Below are 21,991 nucleotides of genomic sequence, written 5' to 3'. Positions count from 1 at the left end.
CATTTATACAACCTATAACAAAAATATCGTCACAAACTTAAGATTATTATTCTAAGATATTTTATTTTATCCCTTTATAGCTTGTGATCATGTATGGACTTTTGTCATCGAAGATTTTGATTGACCAAGATTATCTAAGTAGAATAGTTCAATCACACACAATATTTTGATTGATCTAAAAGCAGGATACTTTCCATAATTGAATTACTCTATTTCGGACATCAACATTTGATTGTATGAACGATAAAATCAATGGGAATTTTTGATCGGTCGACTTCAACGGCTGATTGATCTTCTTAATGATTGTCCAATTACTAGTTTGGAGATTGATCCCCTTAAAGAATATCCAATGGGAACATTGGATGTGGAGGAGTATAAAGGAGACCAAGGCACCAAAGAAAGTGGGGGATCAAGAATTCATAAATCCAAATTTTCGAGTGGCATTGGAAACTGTAATAGGTTTCTAGACTATCCTTTGTCCTATGTACAAATGATTTTCAAAGTAATTAATAGGGGCAGGCATAGTTTCAAGATAGAACGTGGAACTTGAGAACCAAACCGATGGAACTTGTCCAATTCCAAGTTCTAAAGTATGCAGAATAAGTTCTTGGTTCCAAAAATTAGAAAATCTATTTTTACAAGTAGATTATAGGTTCTAGATTGGTAAAACCTGGAACTTGGAACTTGGAATAAGTTTTTATATTTTTTTAGTCTATGTATTTGCATGATCATGTGATATTTCATGGTGTTCATTGATGAATGTATAATTTGGAACTATAGCTCAAGCTTCCATTTTATGACTAACACTTTTGCTTTTGTATATCTAAAATAAATTATAATCAATGAATTGTAGTAGCAAGTAGTAATTATTAAAGGTAATAATTCACTATAATTATTCAATTAATAATAAATGTGAAACCTAGGTAGGCCCTGAAACCGATCCTAAAACCTATAACAAGGTAGATTCCAAGTTATAGAATATGCAGAGTATGACTTAGATTCTAAAAAATGATAAACATGTTCCAATGGATAGATTTTGGGTGGTACAAAATTTGTAACCACTCAATCCTAATAACTAGAGAGAAAGATGGGCAACTAGAACAGGGAAAATACTAATGCATTAGTGTGGGAGAAAATCTTGCTTTTTCATATCGGAGTGACTAAGCACCGCACTAGCTGATTGTCGATCTATTCTATAATTGTCTTGCCACTCTTCAGCAGTACGGTGAAGCTAAGACCGAAGGAGCGTTACATTATAGTCATACTGTCGTCTTGTGACGAAAGCAACGGGGGTGGGGACACCACACGTAAGATAGCATACCATAACTTTCAACCCCTGTCCACGAAACTCTTACATTCATCGTCTTTTTCACACACTGGATGACAAAACGAGAGTTTGTCTTGCTTTTCTGCTTTATAGAGCGCTGGATGGTCATCGCATATTTGTTTCTTCGTGGAGACAGAAGTAGACCCTCCAACAAGCCAAGAGTTTAGTGCCTCCAAAATGCAAGATTCCAAGTCGACATTGATTAATCATGAAATGAGTATAGGAATATAAAAAGAAGTTCCACTGGAGCATGCGGAGGTTTTGGTTTGGCAGCTCGGAAGCTGGTCTCCGAACCCCATCCCATTCGCCCAAATAAAAATGGAATGAGACGGGCGTAATGAAATTTACCGGTGGGGCTGGGAGGGATTTGTCCGTATCGGTCGAGGCTAATGCCAGTAGATCTGAATCTACAAGGGCCCACCTCAATTCTTAGATTCAGTGCGCAACGGTTTTTCAGCCATTGTTACTTGCTGCCTGCAGGCTCGAAAATCCCTGCTTCGCCTCTCCTCTGTGTCTCAACATTGGTCAATCATGAAATATTGTTTATGGTAACCCAGGTTTCTGATGGGGTTCGGTAAAGCTCTCCCGGTTAGAGGCGATAAAAATCGTTTATTAAGTTGAGAGATGTTCCACAAAGCAGAGACATGGATGGAGATGGAAGAGAAAGAAGGAATAATCTCTCTTCCCTGGCTTGCTCTTCGGGCCACTGCCATTATTAGGCTTTGTTTGTACTCTCCACTTCACCTGCAGAAAAATTGCAGGAGCTTCTTACAATTTCCTATCCCATTTTTTCACTTTAGACAAATGATAATGAGGTGCGACCAAGCTCACATGCAAGACGCAAACTTGAGCAATCCCATTCTCAGTATGCCCATCTTCTAGAACAGATACCCTGCTTATATGGTCACCCTCTACTGTATAATGGAGACCTGTACCTATATTACTAACTTGGTGAGGCTTTGAGACCATGTCAGTCCTTCCAATCATGTCTCTTAGCCCCTATTAGATAGTACGAAAGAAGAAATATGTATGTCACATCAAACAAGTCGTCGTTACTCAAGCTGCATATAGAATTGTTGTGTGGCATCCTGAGAAAGAGAGGTATAAGGTGAGGTCCATAAGAAATATCATGGGGATCTGAATGCGAATCACACACCTAGGAGGAGGGGTCTCAAGTGATTCGTCCACAAAGGGGAATGAAGACATTCTGTTACTAGGAATATGGTCATTATATTTATGCCAAATTTATGAGCTTTCTAAGGATCATACAATAGCTGGATCAAGACTGCTTTGATATATGGTGTTATTTCATCTTCTTTTCAGTCTCTTCGTAGTAAGGGACAACTACTCCTAGATGTTTGCCGTCTTTCACAGATCGGCATGTCTTGACAAAACCGTTACTTTGGTCTGTTTCTTCACTGGCTACCCCTCTGATGCATGTTAAAAAGCAGAGCTTGCAAAATGTAGAGCTGACTTGTTATAGAAGCTAGCTGCTGCCCCCCTGACCTTTTTCCAGGTTTTGTACAGAACAGTTGAGAGGTGAATCTGACTAGTTGCTATCATCCAAAAGACTTGATGACACTTATGTCATAGTCGCAGGATAAACAACACAAAGGGAGTGGCATGGATGATCATTTTCCTCACCAATCAAGGTGAAAGCTTTTGTCAATACCCGTGTGAATAAACAAGTTACAGCCCTTTAAAATATAGGGATAACTGAAGTTCCACACCTTTGTTGAAAAATGCGATTCTCAAAAAGTACAAGAAGTCATATAGTGCTTGTTGAGTCGATTAATATGGCTTTTTTTATTACTTTTTAAAATAGAGTGCATCTATTTCTTTTTCATTTCTTTTTTTTTCTCTTCGTTTCAACACGTCCTCTCATTGTTAATATTCATCTTCTTCACCACACGAGCTCAACTACGACGCAATCATTATCGGTTTTGCCCACCAATTGTCTCCGGAGCAATGTCTCCACCGATCTCTTCCCTACCGTCAACAGCCAATGGCAAAGCCAAACAAGATCCCCTAGTTTCAGCTCACCATTTTTGGAGTTTCAAACAGCTCTTTTACTTTTGACAGTTATCGAGCTTTCCCCAACGCTCATCACGTACCCGTCAACATTTGTGTAAGGGCCAGCGACACCTAGAACCGAGACTCAAGAACCCCCATGTTCATGCTCACATCTTAACCGTGACCCACCTTTTTCCTTGTTCACGGCTTGTTATGCATTTACTAATTAATCTCCCTTGAAGATGTAATCACGGTACCTGAACATCGTTTCATGATTGACATGGCCAGAATGACTACAGCTTAGTTTTATCCAGGACACCATGCAACTTAGAGGAATATTGTAGTTCATTAATGCCTTTATCCTAAAGGTCATGAGAATTTCATTGTATGCATTTTAGTTATCTACCGAAGTCGGAAAACTCCATTTCTTATGATGAACTTTAGTTGAAGTTATCCTTTGTTGCATTGTAAGATGTAAAAGGAGTCTGGCGGAGGTTGGAAGATGAAGATTGTACACGCATAGGGGAAGAAGAGTAGGTGGTGGAACAAAGTGGGTCATTAAAAGTGCAAGATTGATGGAATCAATTGATTATCTGAGACCATATTTTGTTATTAAGAGTGGTGATTACGAGGCTTCTTGGATTCAAATGGAAAGAATTCAATGTCGACTCCCTCCAAAGCACTCCAAAGCAGTCGTTCATGGTCTCACTTTTGATTTTTTGTCACCTCAGTCCATTCTATTAATCGACCATATTACAACATACAAAGCAACTCTTCACTATATACCTACAAAAGCAAAGCCATAAGATCCAAAATGCGCCGTTATTGGTTATCCAACTCGCTGTACATATGTTTCTTCCCTGCTTGTGTTTCCCTTTCCAAGGTGTGCGGGTCGCCAGCACCCCTTGGGACAATTTGCGGCCGTGTCAACGTGGAACAATTGCCTGTTCCGGTACAGAGCGCACATCCATGACCGTACGAGGCAAAAGTGGGCGCGCCCTTCCACCGTGCAGTCGGCAAGAACTGGACACACGGAGAGACCAAAGTATCATTTTGTGTTGAAACCACGTGTAAACTTTTCGAGCGAGGCCAGGCAAGAGGGCCACGGAAAGCCATGCGGGTAACAAGAAATAGGGGAAAGAGTGAAAGGGGCTTGCAACAACAACGATGTAAGGGAAGCCACTAAGAGCAAAGCAGCGAGCATCATGATGATGCGCAACACTCGGGCACAAGTGGGAGCCGACGATAGGTGAGCAACATATGCCAATGTGCAATAGAACAGAAGACAGAAGATGGCAACGTAGGCGGTAGAACAGCGGGAGTCAAATGGGGACTCACCTCCCCCTTGATATTTCACCTCGATGAAGTTGACCAGCACGGGAACAATAAAAGCGAGAATAGAGTGGAACTCAGTGAAGGCAGGGAAGATGTCTGTGTGGGGACGACGGCCGGGCTGCATTGTAATAGACTTCTAGGTCGTCCCCTGCCCTATGTGATGGATAATTATCAAAATGATCAGAGAAGTACTCATGTATTAGAGTGGGAGCAAAGCTTGCTTTTTATAATGAAGGGGTTACGCACTGCACTTGCAGATTGCCCATCTCTTCCACAAATGTCTCGCCACTGTTCAGGAGTTCGACGAAGCTTCATCAAGGAGGGTTACATCATGTTCAACCTGACGTCTTTTGAGGGGTGAATGCAATAGCGAGTGGGGACATTCCACAAAAAATGCGTACTATATAGTAACGGATTCCATGTCACGTGCTTTACATTAATCTCCCCCTTTACACAGACAAAAGGAAGTTGTCTAGCTTTTTGCTCATTTATATGGCATCGGATTGTCCCCGCATTTTCTCATGACGGAGCCACGATAGCAAAACCTTCCAATGAGCCAGAAGAACTTAAAAGTACCCACGAATGCAAGACTTCAAGTCAACAATCATGGGATATTGTTTCTGATGGGGTTCGGTAAAGCTCTCTGGGTTAAAAGGCGATAATAATTCTCTTTAAAATTGGGGAAATGTTCCACAAAGCAGAGTCATAAATGGAGGTGGAAGAGAGAACCTCTCTTCTATGGTGCTCTTTGGGCCACTGCTATTGTTCACCTGTCCTAATTATCGGCTTTGTTTATACTGCATACCTTTTGTTTTTATTTTTTTGGTCAGATTATACTCCACTCTTCACTTGCAGTAAAATCGCCTGAGCTTCGTACGATTATCCTCTCCTCTCTTTCATACTCTAGACATAAAAATTAGGTGCCGCCATGCTCATGTCCAAGATGCAAAACTTGAGCAATCCAGATCACCATATACCCACCTTTTAGAACAAATACACTGCTTAAATGGCCACCTCCTGCTGAACAATGGACACTGTACCTACAGTGCCGATTTGGCAAGGCTTAAATGCGCGTGGTCAAGATATCAAGAGTATGTCTGTCATCTCAATCATGTGGGTTCCTCACTTAACCATGATTAGATAGGACCGAAAACAAAAAGTATCTATGGCACATTAAACACCAAGTCATCAGTTCTCAAGCCAAATGTATAATTGTTGTGTAATATACTGAGAAAAAGAAGTCAAAAAGGTCGGGCCCATAAAAAATCATCACAAATGTAAAGAAACCTAGGGGAGGGGTCCTATAAGGAACTGACTAGTCACCAAAGATGAATGAAGAAGACATAGAAGTAGTGGAGAATACATTCATTATAACTATGCCACATTTATGAGCTTCCTAAAGATCACAAAATGGTTAGAGCAAGACTGCTTTGACATATCTCACACTATCTTATTAATCTTTTCATTCTCACCTTACTAAGTGACACCACTCAATGTTTGCCTACTTAACAGATCAACATGTCTTGACAATATTGTTAGTTTGGTCTGTTTCTTCACTGTTACCTCTCTGATACACGTTAAAAAAGCAAAGTTGTACAAATGAAAAACTTACTTGTTGCAGAAGCGAGATACAGCATCCCTGAACTTTTCAAGTTTTCTACAGAACTGTCGAAAGGTAAATATGATTAGTGCCATCATCTCAAAATATTGATGAAAATTATGTCATAAACACAAGATAAATGACACAAAGGGAGTGGGAGTGGTCAATGACCACTTTCCTCTCCACCAATCAAGGTAAAAGCTTTAGTTTATACCATGCGAATAAACAATATGATCCTTTAATGGAGTGGAAAGGAAACATAATGGCTTATCAAATAATCATCCCTTTCCAAATTCTTAAAAACAATGACTCACAATTGAAACACATATTCAACTAGTGCAAAACTAGAAATTCAGATTTTCTCTTCCTTTTTGACTTCAAGCCCGCTGATTCATTTCTCTCTATAGACATATGAGGATTTCACCCAGTTTGACATGATATAAATGGTGACAGTCAGCTGAGCTCAACAAGGATAGACAAGACATATGCATTAAATAAATTAGCTTTTTAGTTAACATTTTAAAAAAGAATTGCTCTTGTTGTCCTCATTAAGCCACACATTTATCCAAGAAAACTACTTCCATCAAGTAATGTCAAACTTATCAGATAAAGGGGTAACAGGGCACAAAAACATTATATTCAACGTTCTCTATGTGAAAAACAGACCATCACTGAAAGGACTACTGGACCACTACTGACTAACCACTAGTAAATATATTATTTCATCCTGAAGATTAATCACAAAATAACACAATGACTATTCATCCCAGAGATAACATGATTATTATATGCAATATGACCTGACGAAATGAGATGTCCAGAAGATTCATCATAAAATAACACAATGACTATTCACCACCAGGATGACATGATAAATAAACAGATTCATTTTAGTGCCAGTCACCCCTACGCATGTCTGCAGTCACGTTAAAATTCTAGTACTTGGTTTTTAACCATAGACTTGGGGGTTATTTTCCCACAACTTATGAGCCCCGAGTTTGATAACTTGATCTCAGCTTGGTGTTGCCTTCTCCTTGCGCTCTTAGACAATTTACGTGAATCCTCATGTAATTCAACTTGCGGTTACCCCTTTCAGCGGTTGATGCATTACAATAACTTTAACGCCACTTTTTCTTACCAGACTTTCATTTTCCTTCTTCAAGAAGCTCCTTAGTCTTCAGTTTAAGCTGGTGCCTCTGATTGTTGTGTACTCTCCATTCCATCTCCCCAAAAGGAGCAAGCTTGTTCAAAGAAACAAACCAATTTAGTCCTTTGTCATCCATCATCAGAATTTATGAAGTGCTCAGCCCATATCTGTTCGGTTTGATCTTTGCATACTTAAACCTTGTCATCCAATCTCCAATTGTATCCTCAGAATCTAACTTAAAACTCCTCCATCATTGCCTCTTTAGCTCTCTTTAGCAAAGACAGTTTCCGTTTACGTTTTCCATCCTCAGGAGATAGTTTCTTCATTCTGTGCCTCGACAATGTGATCAGATTCCTCCTCCTCCTCCTCCTCCTTATCTTCATCTTTGGCATAAATTGGGAAGATCAAATATTGTTTTGAAAGCTAGTCATTCGAAATTCAACTAACTATTTAAATGGAATTGCTCAATGACCCCAACCCAGTAAAGAAAATGTTTGCATTATGTAACTACAAAGTCTTCAGCAATCACTGCTAAAATCTTTTACCATTAGGTGAGAACAGCCTTTTTATCGCAATACTTTGTCCATAGTGCCCTTTTAAAGTATTTGCTAAGCTACATCTCATGTGCTTTGACAATGTGAGAGTAAGATCTGCATAACTAGCACATCCTTTTTACAATAGATCAGGTGTTCTATTGCATCAGATTTATGTCGGAGAAGGCTCATTCATGCTAAAAAAAAAGTAACTCTCAAACGGCTTCCATTTCATTATTTCAAAAACAAGGACAAATGTAGAAATTAATTTAGAAAAACTTTTTTAATTTTCGCATAGGTGGGCTGCAGAATCATGATTGTTGGAGTACTTGCAATTACACTATTTCTGTTTTCGCACTCTGTTTTGCTCTTGCATCCATATATACAAATAATTAATAAAATACTAAGTTAAAAAAAAAAAAATGAAGAATATAAATTGTTTTAGTTCACAAGACAAAATGTATGCAGGGCTACTCCCAAATGGTTGTAGAACCAAACGAGATGTACCTCATCCAACCCAACCCCAGACTCTTTGTTCCCAATCTATTTGGCTTTCTGACTACCGTTATTTAAGTGGTATCCCTAAATTTAAATGGATTCGCCACTGAAACACGTGAACAAAGACATGAACTGGGTAAATATAAAATAAAGAGATGCTTCCAGTTCATCCAAATCAGAAGCTTTTGCTAGATCCATATGATCTACTAAGCAGATCTTGACATAATCAAAAATATAGTCAGCATTAAAACATTTTGGACATCTATTTTATTTCACCTGCACATAGTTAGTATTGAGAACGGCAAAGATTACTAGTTACTAGTTTCAATTGGCGAGGATAAGGGCACGCCCCCGAGAACCATAATTAACGGCCAAGACGTTAACACCATCCTGCGATAATATCAGGAAGAATTATTTTACTTGGTGTTCTCCATAGCTCTGATCCACTACGGATGGAAATGAGGTCACTTCTTCAAAAGCACCCACTTAAGTAAAATTTATACCGTATCTTCCGTTTCGAAAATGGAAAGAAGGTAACTTTTTTCAAAGAAGCCATGAATTACAAGGCAAATGCACCTGGCTGTTTGATATATGCCAAGTAGAAATTTACCGTTTGTATCACAAAAGCTCATCCACACCATCACATGGAAGACATCTCTGGGAAATAGAATAGGATTGTTAGTCTTGCTTTAATTTTAAAGGGGCAAAGAAAGTTAAGAATAATTATCAATGATAACCAATTTGAACGATATAGTTCTCGTCCATTATGAAAATATCAGCATGCTCCAGATTACTTCATGACCATCCAACATGTGAAAATTGAAGCTTTGTGTGTGGCTTGGGAGAGAGGGCATTCCGCTACTGAATACTACAAATCAATAGTGCCACATTGTATTTTCCTCTTTACTCTAAACTCTGTTCATGAACAAATAGAGGCTAATCTAAGGATTACATTTCAATCATCATAAAGGGTTCACAACTGAAACTTCAATTCGAGTTAAAACCAGCTAGAAATATGAGAAAGAAAACTTTTCAATAAAGCACTCTTCCTTAACACAAAACCTGGATAGCAAATTATCATGCTTAAGTGATACATAATAATACGACAATAAAGTGGAAGGAAAGCAAAAGTTCACTGAGCATGAGATGCTATATCACAACACGGTCTCATGTACTTGAAATAGAGTTAACAATTACTGCATTGATGGAAGAAACAATGTAGTCCCCCCAGGAGGACTCAAAATATTGGATGGCAGTTTTATCCGATAAAAGTCATCTACTTGCAGCAATTTCCACGAAAAATAGGGCCAAGCCACGGTCAGAACATTAGCAAACGCACATTACATGATTGAAATTGGAAGACCTGGAACTTGTCCTTGTCGACTACAATAAAAGCATTCCTCAAGAACCACAGCTTGGTGAGATTCTAAAATCAAATAGCAAAACAGCTCAATCAGGCAATCAATTCAGAAAAGCAAAGGAGAAAGGAAAGAATATGAAGAAGAATTAGAAGACCTAACCTGGGGGAATGGCTATGCCAAATTTATGAGATCTCTAAGGATCGTAGAACGGCTAGATGAAGACTGCTTTGACATATCTAGCATTATCTCATGATTATCTTCAGTCTCATATTACTAAGTGACAACTACTTCTCGATATTTGCCTCCTTAACAGATCAAAATGTCTTGACAAAATCGTCACTTTGATCTGTTTCTTCACTAATTACCTCTTTGATGCATGTAGAAAAGCAAAGATTGCAAAATGAAGAACTGCATTGTTGCAGGATTTGTCAAGTTTTTTATAGAGCAGTTGAAAGATGAATCCGATTAGAGCTATCACCCCAAAAAATTGATGACAATCATGTCATAGGCACAAGATAAACAACATAAAGGAAGTGCTGTCGATGACCACGTTCCTCTCCAATCAAGGAGAAAGCTTTAGTCAATACCCATGCGAATAAACAAACTACGGTCCTTTGAGTGGAAAAGAAAAGTACAGGCTTCATCATCCTTTTCATTACACTTGAAACCAATTACTAACATTTGAAAAACATATTCAACTAGTACACACTAGAAATTTCGATCTTCTCATCCTCTTTTGAACTCAAGCCCACCAATTTATTTCACTCTATAAACACATGACAAGTGCACCCAGTATGGCATAATAAACCCAGCGACAGTCAACAACGATAGGTAACTCGCATACATAAGATACATAGGCTCTCTAGTTAATGGTAAAAAAGATCAAAAATGAAGCCAGACAGTTGTTGAGACAATTATTTCCAGTAGGTAACGGCAAATTTACCAGATAAAGGGGTCTTAGGCGATTGAGTTTGTGGAGAAACTTTATTGAAAAAGCTTTATAAAAAAAGGGACACCACTAAAAGGACTAACTTAATCAAGATTGACCAACTACTAGAATATATATTTTATGACTTGAAAAATGAGACGTCCAGAAGATTAATAACAAAATAACACAATGACCGTTCATCACTGAGATCACATGACAACAGATTCATTTTAGTGCCAGCCACCCCAAAACAACCTTTCCACTTGAGCAAAATACAACTTCTAAATAAATTTTTCTAAAAGATGAAAGAACTCAGATACCTCACAAAAATTTAAGCATCTTCCTTAAGATGCAACACATAACATCCTTATGTCTGAACCACAAAAAATGTCTCAAACACATATATATTGACTAGAAAGCTCTAAGACCAGAGCCCTCCCACCTTGGTTTAGTTCTAATCATGTTGGAATTCTAGCTCTTGGTTTTACCCTTAGAGTTGGGGGTTATTTTTCCATAAGCTATGAGCCTCGAATTTGATAACTTAACCTCAGCTTGGCGTCTCCTCCTCCTTGCATTCTTAGACAATTTACCCGAATCCTCATGTAATTCAACTTTTTGTGACTTTCCATCTTCCAAGCTACCCTTTTCAGCAGTTGATGCATTAGAATAATCTTTACGCCTCTTTTTCTTGTCAGACCTCCGTTTTCCTTCTTCAAGAAGCTCCTTCGTCTTCAGTTTAAGCTGGTGCCTCTGATTGTTGTGTACTCTCCATTCCTTCTCCCTATAAGGAGCAAGCTTCTTCAAGGAAACATACTGATTTAGTTCGTTGTCATCCATCATCAGAATTTCTGAAGTGTTCAATCCATATCTGTTCGGTTTAATCTTTGCATACTTAAACCTTGTCTTCAAATCTCCAATTGTATCCTCATAATCTAACTTATAATACTCCTCCATCATCGCCTCTTTAGCTCTCTTTAGCAATGATAGTTTCCGCTTCCTTTTACGTTTTCCATCCTCAGAAGATATAGTTTCTTCATTCTGTGCCTTGGGGACATGATCAGAATCCTCTGCCTCCTCCTCCTCCTCCTCCTCATCATCATCACTGTCATCTTCACCTCCATCATTTAACTTGTGTCTTAAGCTTCTTTCTCTAGCTGCTACGAATCCATCCTTCGACTCTGATTCATCCCAGCCAACCGGTAGTCCTAGCAATTCATCTTCCTTCTCGAAGTCTGGTTTTTCAATTTCTCCACCATCTTCATCTCTGTCACTGCCAAAGTCAGGGTCCACATCATCTGCATTGTAATACTTTTGATTAAAAACTTGCTTCATCATCCTATCATATTCCTCGGGATCGAAGTCATCATCAAGATCAACTCCATCCAATGGGCAGTCCCCATCTTCATCTATCCCAGCAATCTGCTTAAACTTTTCGAGTTTCTGCTTCATCTCCTCCTTTTTTAAATTCTTCAAGTGCTTCAACTCCTCCTTCCTTTCCATCTCAGCAATTTTCATCCTCTCCTCCTTGCTCTCTCTCTGCTTCTTCCTAGCCGTCTCTTTCTTCCTCACTGACCCCTCGATGGTCCTCGAATGACCCAATACCCTGTCACCTGCATTCTCCTCATACCTGAAATTCGTTTCATAATCCTCTTGCTTCTCAATCTCCTCCTCATCCTTCAACAACTCTTCCAACTCCTCCTCATTAACATGTCCTTTGCTCTTCTTATCCTTATCAACCCACATCTTATTCAGAAAGAACTCCTTCAGAAACATCTCATTCTCACCCAAAGCCTCGCTCCTGCCAAAATATTCATCCAGCTTCTGCTGAAACTCTGCACCATCACCACCTTCAACTGGCTCACCATCATCTCTCCTCTTCAATGTCAAAAAATCACCACCGTCGCCATCAACCTCTGCAGCCTCTGCAGCCTCCGCAGCTTCCAAGAAAGCCCTTCTCATCTCCTCTTGCTCCTCACTGTAGCTCTTCTTCTTGGTAACCTCTGTTTGCTCATCATCAAAATCAGGTCCCTCCTCAATCAGCTGCTTGGCCACCACATCTTTCAGGTAAAGCTTATGTTTTCTGTCCTTCGACTCCTTCTCTTCATCTCCGTCACTATCTTCAGACTCGAAAAGAGCGACATTCTTCTCTTTAAGACTCGGGTCTCGGCTTCGCACCTTAAGTAGCGCATTAAAGAAGTCCAGGTCCTTCTTACTAGCCTTACTCACATCAACATCATCATCCAAAGATGATGAGGACTCGGAGGAGGACTCGTCACCTGATTCAGAGGATGAGTCATCTCCGACGAGGCCCTTTTTTTTTAGTTCCTGAAGCCGATGGAGGTCCTCGCGCTTCTTGTTATGCTCGAAACGGCGAGCATATTCTTTGTTGATCTCAATCTTCGACACATTCTCGTCATCAGAATCGCCACCATCAAACAGCTTCATCCCCATCCCTGAAGCAACAGTCATCAATCACAAGCCTCTGCTTATTCAACAGACAACAAAGGGAGACAACAATCTGTTCCAGCAAATAGATGGAGCACATTGCACAAAAACAAGAACAAAAAGAAGAATAAGAAGAAGCACATTGAATTAAAGATCAAAACATTCGCTTAAAAAACGACATGCAACAACAAGGTCACAGCCCTCTGAATTGAGATCAGAAACATCCCTGTCCTGATTAGGGTTTATCCTCTCGTTTTCTACAAGAAAGAAACAAACAAAGATAAAGAGACCGAAAGGCTGAGCGCGAAACTCCGGCCAACTGAATTGGCAAGCATTCGACAAAGATTTTCCTTACAACCAACCGACCAGCCCCCGTCGAGTTCGGTAGCTTGAATTCACTAATTACAAATCGTCAGCTAACCCCGTCAAAACTATGCCTTTTACAAACTATTTCCTGTTTCTATGACAGAACACCGAACACCGAATAAAATCAGAGACACGGCATGTCGCGTCAGAAAATTCCGGGCAAGAACCGACGAAAGACAAGGGGCAATCTTCGGACCTTATCCTGGGTTCTTTAGGTAACGCCGATTCCTCCGATTCCAACAGAAGGGCGCAAACAAAAATCATGGGGTCTCGCGAAAAACAGCGATGAAACTATGAATCCTTCCGAGAAAATAGTGGCGAATGGTTAATCACAGAACAAGCAAAAGAAAAAAAGAAACGGATTGGAGCTTGGCCTACCGAGGTGAAAGAAGCAAGAAGAGAGACCGCCGGAATACCGAGAAAGTCAGCCTCTCCGTCCCTCGCCGCCCCCTGGCGGAGGTCGTTGCGGCGGCGGCGTTCGGGGTTGTTGTCTTGCCGGCGGCGGAGCGCGAACGCGAGAAACCCTAGAAAGTGAGAATCTGGTCGTTCGATCTGAACCGGGTGAAGTGCAGTTGGGTTGTGCAAAATAAGGCGGTCGCGGCTTCTCGTTTCGTTAAGTTGTTTTGGGCTCTTTACAAAGCCCAAAAATTTTCATTAGGAATGATTTAATTCGAGGAGTTAAAAACAAATAATAATAAGAAGGGAAAAGACCATTAAAAACCCTAAACTTTGCTCCAAGTGACACATTTATCCCAAACTTTTTTTTTTTGTGACGTAAAAAATCCAAAAATTTTCAAATTGTGACACATTTATCCCATTAAGGGCATTTTTATCTTAATTTTCTATTTTTCCTTTTTTTTCTTTTTTTCTTCTTCTTCCCACCGCCCGCCAAGGCGGAGTGGTGGTGAAGGCACCTCTCGCTGCAAAGGAAGCCGGTGTCCGCTAGATCTAGTGAGGGCACCCCTTGCCCTCGGCTGGGTCACGAGGGAGGCCCTTGCCCGACCCAACCGAGGGCCGCCCTCGCCCGACACCAATGAGGGCCACCTAGCTAGCCCAAGTGAGGGTGACCCTCCGCCAACCAAAGAAAAGGAAAAATAAAAATAAAAAGACCAAAATGCCCTATAATTTATGGTAAATGTGTCACACGACAAAAGTTCAAATTTTTTTGTATCACAAAAAATTTGAGGTAAATGTGTCATGATTGGCAAAATTTAAGATTTTTCATGTAAAAAAAAAAGTTTATGGTAAATCTATCACTTTGAGCAAAGTTTAGGATTTTTCATGGTTTTTCCCTAATAAGAAAAAAAGAACAACTTTAACCATGTGAAAACAAGTAAAATGTAATAAAGAGTAGGAACTCTATTGTCGGATTGCACGCAGTACAATCAATACGTTAAATGATAACGAAATAAATTCGTCCTCAAATGAAATTAGGTGAAACTATAACTGCAAATTCAATTTAACTATTTCTCTTTAGAGCGTACGATACCCCTTGAATTTTGGGAGCAGTCTATTGATGAATCTCTCCATCTTGGTCTTTGGAGTTTTGTGTACTTTCAAATGTTGATGTGAATCGTTCGGACTATGCATGATTTCTCCATGCCATTTGTTAAGATGAAGTAAGATTAGCGTTCTCATCATATCGTCATTACTCCGCGCATGTTTTGTTAACGAATAGGTCCCATTAAATAGACTTAACATTTTTCTTTCCTTTTTTTTTAAAATAGACTTAACATTAGCACATTGAAAGAGGAAAGAGTTTTGTGCATGATTCCATATATAGAAAACTAGAATCTGCTTTCCTAAACAATTGATTCAAAGAAAAACATGGTCATATTTCGGGAAACAAATGGATTATCAATACCCCATCATTTGGTTTCCCCAGGTTGGAACAGAAAACAAGTACAGGGTTCAACCATTCACCCCAAGTCCCACATCCGCCATGCCATTAAGATATAAATAACGCAACCAAGCAAGCCTCCTGACGGTGCACGAGTCCTTTTACTTTCGCTTGGCAACCAGCTCGCTGCCGTGTTTTACATCGCATGATGAAGGCATTCGAGCCATCTTGACATCCCCTAAATCTGCAACGAAACCTATGCGAGAACAAAACCTAAATCCCCATGAATCCATCCTTCATCTTCTTCTCACAGCTGCTGGACCACGCTGAGCTGGGGCTGCACCCTGTGGTTGGCCACCTCCCTGCTCCTCAGGAGGCATATTCATTGCCTGTGTTACGGCGTTCATGACTATGAGTCCAAGAGGGATCACGTACATCCACTGAAAATCACAGGAATCAATGATGAGAAATTGGGGATTTTAACTTCTGAGGGACTAATATTTTGCAAAGGGAAAAGGCGAACTCACATATTTGGCCCAAAATGATTTTTCCGGTGGCTTCACAACTTCAGCCTCTCCATTCTCTCCAAGGGATATCTCTTCTGCGAATACTGGAGTCCTGCAACAGGCAAAAATACGACAAATGAAGCACCTACTTTCCAGTATGAATGCAAACCTACTATATAACACCATTTAGGTACTCGGTATGACAAATTCTTTTATGCCCCAGACAGATTGGCTTAGCATTTTATTTCCAAACGTGAATAAGTTACTATCACACCAGATGCCTTAACATTGTCTTCACTCTCCCACCAACTAGACACTCTTCATAAGCACACATGCTGATTTGTTACCACTAATACATCTCCGTAGTGAAAATAGAGTGGAAACATGAGTTGACTTTTAGAGTATCTATAGAATGTTCTGCCTGGTCATAAATTAAGGGAAATGCAAGCCTATGAGAGACTATGTACCTTGGTGCCTGCTCACTGTTCTTCAAAATAGTATGCGAGTTAAATGACCACTTTGCTGGCTGAAACATAAGAAACATTATCATGAATGGAAAAGTTACGAGGGCATGGCCAAACCTCAAGATTAAGAACAGCTGAACATCAACAGATCATCAATGCTGATTATGCAATTGTCTAAAAGGCTCATGCTTTTGCCACTCCAAATATGGCCAAAGACACCGCTCCCACTTTGAATGAAGGTTATTATCCCTTGCAGGTCCTACTTTAGCATGCTGTTGGAACTTAAAAATTTTCATCTGTGAAGACAAATGTGGGGCCCACTCCAGATTTAAACTTATTTCTTACTTCTTCTTTTTTAATTCTTTTTGTTTGGTTTCTTCTTTTTTAATTCTTTTTGTTTGGTTTCTTCTTTTTTTGCTTTTTGTTTTTCCATTTGGGACGATATTGGTGATCCTCTTTTCCAAGAAAAATAATTTTTTTCGGTAGATAGCCAACTAATTGTTGTGTTAATGAGTTGCATTTTTTTTATTCATTTTGTACAGGGATATTCAAAAATAACCTAAGTACAAGTAAAAGTGGAAAAAATCATCCACTAATATTAACAAAAACCTTTGGTTTAATCAAAATTTCACTATATGTCATTATGCTATAGTCCATGTATTTTATCTGCTCAACTTTCATTTTATTCGGTGAACCTAGCAGTCCTTTTCTTTTTTTTTTCCATGTCATTACTACACAATTTCTTAACAGATACTCTTAGAGAAAGATTAACAACATGACAGAGATAAGTACAATAAAAATCTAAACATCCATTATTACCATGCAGATTCAAAAGAAAAAGCCCTGTAAAACATTATTACATGGTAAAGTCATGAATGAAAGTTGAGCAGTTAAACACACAGATTATAGCGTAATAAAGTAGTAAAGTTTAAATTAAACCAAAGACCTTTGTTAACACAAGCAAATGGTTCTTTCACGCAACTGTGCTTAGGTTATGTTTTGAACAATGGTTTTCTTGTACAAAACAAAGAAAAGTATGCAATTCATTAGCACAATAACTAGCTGGCTATCCACTGAAAGAAACTATTTGTGGAAAAGAGGACCACCAATTTCATCCCAAGTGGAAAAAGAAAACAAGAAAAATAAGAAGCCAGACAAAAAGAAGAAAAAAGGCAACAATAAATCAAGATTAGGCCCCACATTTGCCTTAGTCATCACAATTGGAACTTTTTAAGTTCCAGCATTATGCTAAAGTGGAACTCACAAGGGACAATGTCATCCATTCAAAATGATAGGGGCATCTCCAACCACATTTAGAGTAGAAAAAGTGCGAGCTTTTCAAAATTATAAAAACATTTTCCTAACACGACCTCCTTGAGTCAGTTTTTCCATACCCAACACAATCTAAGGATTATTAAGGGTGCGTTTAGTAACATTTCTGTTCAAAAATTGTTCCAGGGAATAGAAATAGAAACGGAGAACAATTTTTTAACAGAAAAACGCGTTTGGTAACTGCACAAAATTTCTGTTCTTAGAATAGAAAAAGAACAGAAACATGTTTGGTAAATTTGTATAATTTTTTTATTTCTTTTAATTTTTTAATATTTTTAGGATTAATACCTAAAAAACCTCAAACTAGTATATTTATAACAAATATACCCCGAACTATTTTTTGATAATGAAAAACCCCAAACTGGTACATTTGTGACAAATTTAACCCGACTAACTATAAAAAACCCTAAACTTATATATTTATAACAAATTTGCCCCAAATTAATTTATTCGACCGCAAAAAACCCAAAACTAATAAATTTGTGACAAATATACCCTCCGCTAAATTAGATTAATACCACAAAAAAATCATAAAAATTATAAGCTATGACAAATGGAGCATAAAATCCCAAATTGGTATATCAGTTAACTGTCACGTGTCATTTAACTTAATAATTTCATAGTAAAATTTAACGAAAACTAATAGAAGGTAAATTTGTCACAAGTATACCAGTTTAGGGTTTTCGGTGGTAAAAAAAATAATTTTTGGTAAATTTATCATACGTGTACCGGTTTGGGGTTTTTCGGGGTATTAAGTCATATTTTTATTTTATTTTTCCTTTTTTTTTTTTTTCTTCCTTTTGGCTGGTCGCTGTGCCTCGCCATGGCCAACGACCGGCCAAAGAAAAAAAAAGAAGAAAAAAAATAAAAGAGAGAAAAATTGTTTCTCATAAGTATTTCAGGAATTTTCTTGTTTCTTGTTTCCAGTTCCAAATTTTTCTCGGGAACAAAAAATAGATTTGGAACAAAAACGTAAACAAACTCGTTTCTGTTCTTTTTTGTTCCCCGAAACAAAAAAAAAGAAAAAGAAATTGTGTTCATGACCGAAAAGAAGTCACACACCTTAAGGACAATGGCCAAGTTAAGAGATGGTTACAGCTGAATGACATATTCATTATCTTCAGCGTAAATTAGGAACCAGATGAAGTATTGTTTTGGAAGCTATTCATTCAGGCTTCAACACAGATATTCAAAATGAACTGCATAATGACCCCAACCCAAGAAAGAAAGAGTTTGCATCCTGTAACTTAAAAATCTTCAGCAACCATGCTAAAACGTTTTCCCATTAGCTGCGAACAGCTTTATCGTCACAATATTCTGTCGGCGGTGCCCACAAAGTACTCCATCTTATGTACTTCAACAATATGAAAGAGCAAGATCTGCATGACTTGCTCATTCTTCTTATATTAGGATCAGGGATCTTATGATGTCAGATTAACTTTCATGCAAAATCATAGAAAAACTCTCAAACAGCTACCATTTCATTATTTCAGAAAGCAAGGACACACGTAGGAGTTAATTTTACAAAACACTGTTTGATTTTCGCAAAGGTTGGCTGCAAATTCATGATTGTTCAATTGTATTTGCATATACACTATCTCTGCTTTTGCACTCTGGTATGCGCTTGCAGCTATATAAACAAATAATGGATAACATTCTTAGTAAAAAGGAAAGTGAAAAATAAGAATCTGTTTTACTTCACAAAACAAAATATATGGAATTTTAATCCCTAATGGTCATAGAACCAACCAAGATATACATTGGCCGACCCAACCCCACACTCTTTGTTCCTGACCTATATGACTTTCTAACTAGAGTTTATCAAGTACTATCCCTAGATTAGATCAAATCCTTCACCAAAACACACAATCAAAGACATAAGCTGGGTAAATATAAAAGGAAAGAGATGTTTCCAGTTCATCCAAATCAGAAGCTTTTTCTACATTCATATGATCTACTAAGCAGATCTTGACATAATCCAGATATAGAGCCAGCATTAAGACATTTCGGACAGCTCTTTCTTCACCTGCACATAGTTCGTATTGAGAAGAGAGAAGATTGTTACTTACTAGTTTCAGTTGGCGAGGATAAGGGCATGCCCCAGGAGGACCGTAATTAACAGCCAAGATGTTAACACCATCCTGCAATTATATAAAGTAAAATAAAATATCAACATTAATCGGAAGATGGAAAGAAGATAAATTTTCCAAAGAAGAAGCCATGAGTTACAAATGAAATGTATCCGGCTATTTGATCCATGCCAAGTAGATATTTACCATGTGTATCACAAAGTGCTCATCCAGACCATCACGTGGAAGACATCTCTGGGGAATAGAATAGGATTGTCAATATTACTTTAATTTTAGAGAGGCAAAAATAGTTAACAAGAATAACAATTGTCGATCACCAATTAAAAAAAAAAAGTTCTTATCCCTTATGAAAGATATCAGCATGCTCAAAATAACTTCATCGCCCTTTACCATATGAAAATCGAAGCCACTGATTGTGTGGTTTGGGGGAGGGGACATTCCATCTACTGAATACGACAAATCAATAGTGCCACAACGTATTTTCCTATTCACTCTAAACTCCATTTAAGGAAAAATAAGAGCTTATCTAAAGATTACATTTTGATCATCAGAAAGGGTTCACAACCCAAACTTCAATTCGAGTTAAAACTAGCTAAAAATATGCAAAATTAAGCGATCTTTTAGCACTCCTTCCTGAACACAAATCTTGGCTAGCAAACGATCATGCTTAAGTGATCAATCAAAACGCAAGTTGTGACGGGAGACACAATTCTACATCACAACACACTCTCGTGCGGTTGAAGTAAAGTAAACGATTACCGCTTTGATGGAAGAAACAATGTAGTCCCTCCCAGGAGGACTCAGAACATTGGATGGCAGCCTAATCCTGTAAAAGTCATCATCTTGCAGCAATTTCTGCAACAAAGAGGGGCCAGAACACGGTCAGAACACAGCAAAACCTTACATCGCACGATTCGAATCGGAAAGGAAAACGCGACGTCACCTGGAACTTCTCCTTGTCGACTTCCGTGAGAGCATTCCTCGAGAACCGCAGCTTGGTGAGAGTCTACCAACCAAACACACCGAACCACCTCGATCAGGCGATCGATTCAGAAAAGCAAAAGAGAAAGGAAACGAAGAAGAAGAAGAAGAAGAAGGGCTGACCTGGGGGCCGTGGGACCAGGTCTTGAGGCGGGCGGAGAAAGTGCCGGCGGGGGAGAAATCGGAGTCGCCGAAGGCGTGCTCGAGAGGGAACTGGAACTTCGAGTCGGACTCGGCGGCATCCGAGTACCTCTTCCGGGATCGGGGCGGCGTGACCGGATCGACCCCGACCCCGACCCCGGCTCCTCCTCCGATCGCCGCCCCCAGATCGTCCTCCTGCTCGATCAGGAGCTCATCGGACTGGAAGGCGCCGGCGCGGTGGTGATGCGGTGCGGCCGCCAGTAGCAACACCGCCATCGCCGTCAAGATCCTCCACAGCTTCTCGGCCTCCATTGCTTCCGATGCCGCTGCTGCTGTACCGTGCCGTGCTCCAGCTTTGCAAACTCCGACTTGACCTTCGAAAGTCGAGAGAGAGCAGATGGGCCGGAGATGGTTATACATTTGGGCCAAATTTGGGCCAGGCCCAACTAAACTTGTCTTTCCCTTTGCATTTGATATAGGGGTAGGCAGCTGGGCCGATTTGACCCGGAAATAGAACCGAATTTAGCCTTGTCCAACAAGATTGAGGCCGGCTCGCATGTGGACCGGGCCGATTCCCGGGTAACTGGCCTTGACCGGTTCGGCTTCCCTAGACCGATCGCTCCTGATTTGATTTGCAAGACCAAGAACGAATCTGTCCAATCCGATTGATCTGCGAATTTGCATAAATGAATTTGATTAGATTGCCGTAATAGAGCATGTTCATCCAGCTGGATTAGTCTCGTGTGGACTAGAATGGTCTTGTGTGCTTGTTCTCCACTATATAGGTTAAAGATAAAAGCCACTTGCGTACCATACCGATTGAAATGATTGGTATCAGCCAAAAAACCAGTGATTCGTGTAGGCTCCGAAATTTTTTCCATTATTATGATTTCATTTGTTTTGCAAAAAATAATTAATTAAAAAATCTTTAAAATTATTACTTATTTCACTTGAAATAGCTAGTTAATGAGGAATATTTTCTTTATGTCTAAATATTTTCCCAGACGACGAAATATTTTCATTTATTCATTTTATGAGCAATATAAATAATTTTTTTAAATGCTTTTGATTTTTTTTTTTGGTG

At 39.2% G+C, this 21,991-nt stretch overlaps 2 protein-coding genes across 3 annotated transcripts; both read right to left on the bottom strand.

The window, feature by feature from the left end:
• Positions 1–10,769: 10,769 nt before the first annotated feature.
• On the bottom strand, positions 10,770–14,129 carry LOC104456957 (protein KRI1 homolog). Of its 2 annotated transcripts, none has more exons than XM_039300402.1 (2): positions 13,932–14,129; positions 10,770–13,260 (listed from the first exon to the last, which is right to left on the bottom strand). In XM_039300402.1, exon 2 carries the CDS (start codon positions 13,209–13,211, stop codon positions 11,214–11,216), a length of 1,998 nt encoding a protein of 665 aa, XP_039156336.1. In that variant the 5' UTR covers positions 13,212–13,260; positions 13,932–14,129; the 3' UTR covers positions 10,770–11,213. The 2 variants fall into 2 exon arrangements, with proteins under 2 accessions (XP_039156336.1, XP_018716975.2); XM_018861430.2 differs by having other exon boundaries at positions 10,770–13,195; positions 13,932–14,128.
• A 1,202-nt stretch (positions 14,130–15,331) lies between these two features.
• On the bottom strand, positions 15,332–21,254 carry LOC104416523 (ER membrane protein complex subunit 10). Its single transcript, XM_039300954.1, has 8 exons — positions 20,890–21,254; positions 20,729–20,791; positions 20,545–20,640; positions 19,972–20,019; positions 19,765–19,836; positions 16,367–16,425; positions 15,921–16,011; positions 15,332–15,833 (listed from the first exon to the last, which is right to left on the bottom strand). Exons 1-8 carry the CDS (start codon positions 21,217–21,219, stop codon positions 15,690–15,692), a joined length of 903 nt encoding a protein of 300 aa, XP_039156888.1. The 5' UTR covers positions 21,220–21,254; the 3' UTR covers positions 15,332–15,689.
• Positions 21,255–21,991: the final 737 nt, after the last annotated feature.

The sequence above is a fragment of the Eucalyptus grandis genome, chromosome 8 (genome assembly GCF_016545825.1).
Source record: "Eucalyptus grandis isolate ANBG69807.140 chromosome 8, ASM1654582v1, whole genome shotgun sequence".
Taxonomy (NCBI): domain Eukaryota; kingdom Viridiplantae; phylum Streptophyta; class Magnoliopsida; order Myrtales; family Myrtaceae; genus Eucalyptus; species Eucalyptus grandis.
This window is presented reverse-complemented; position numbering and strand designations above follow the sequence as displayed.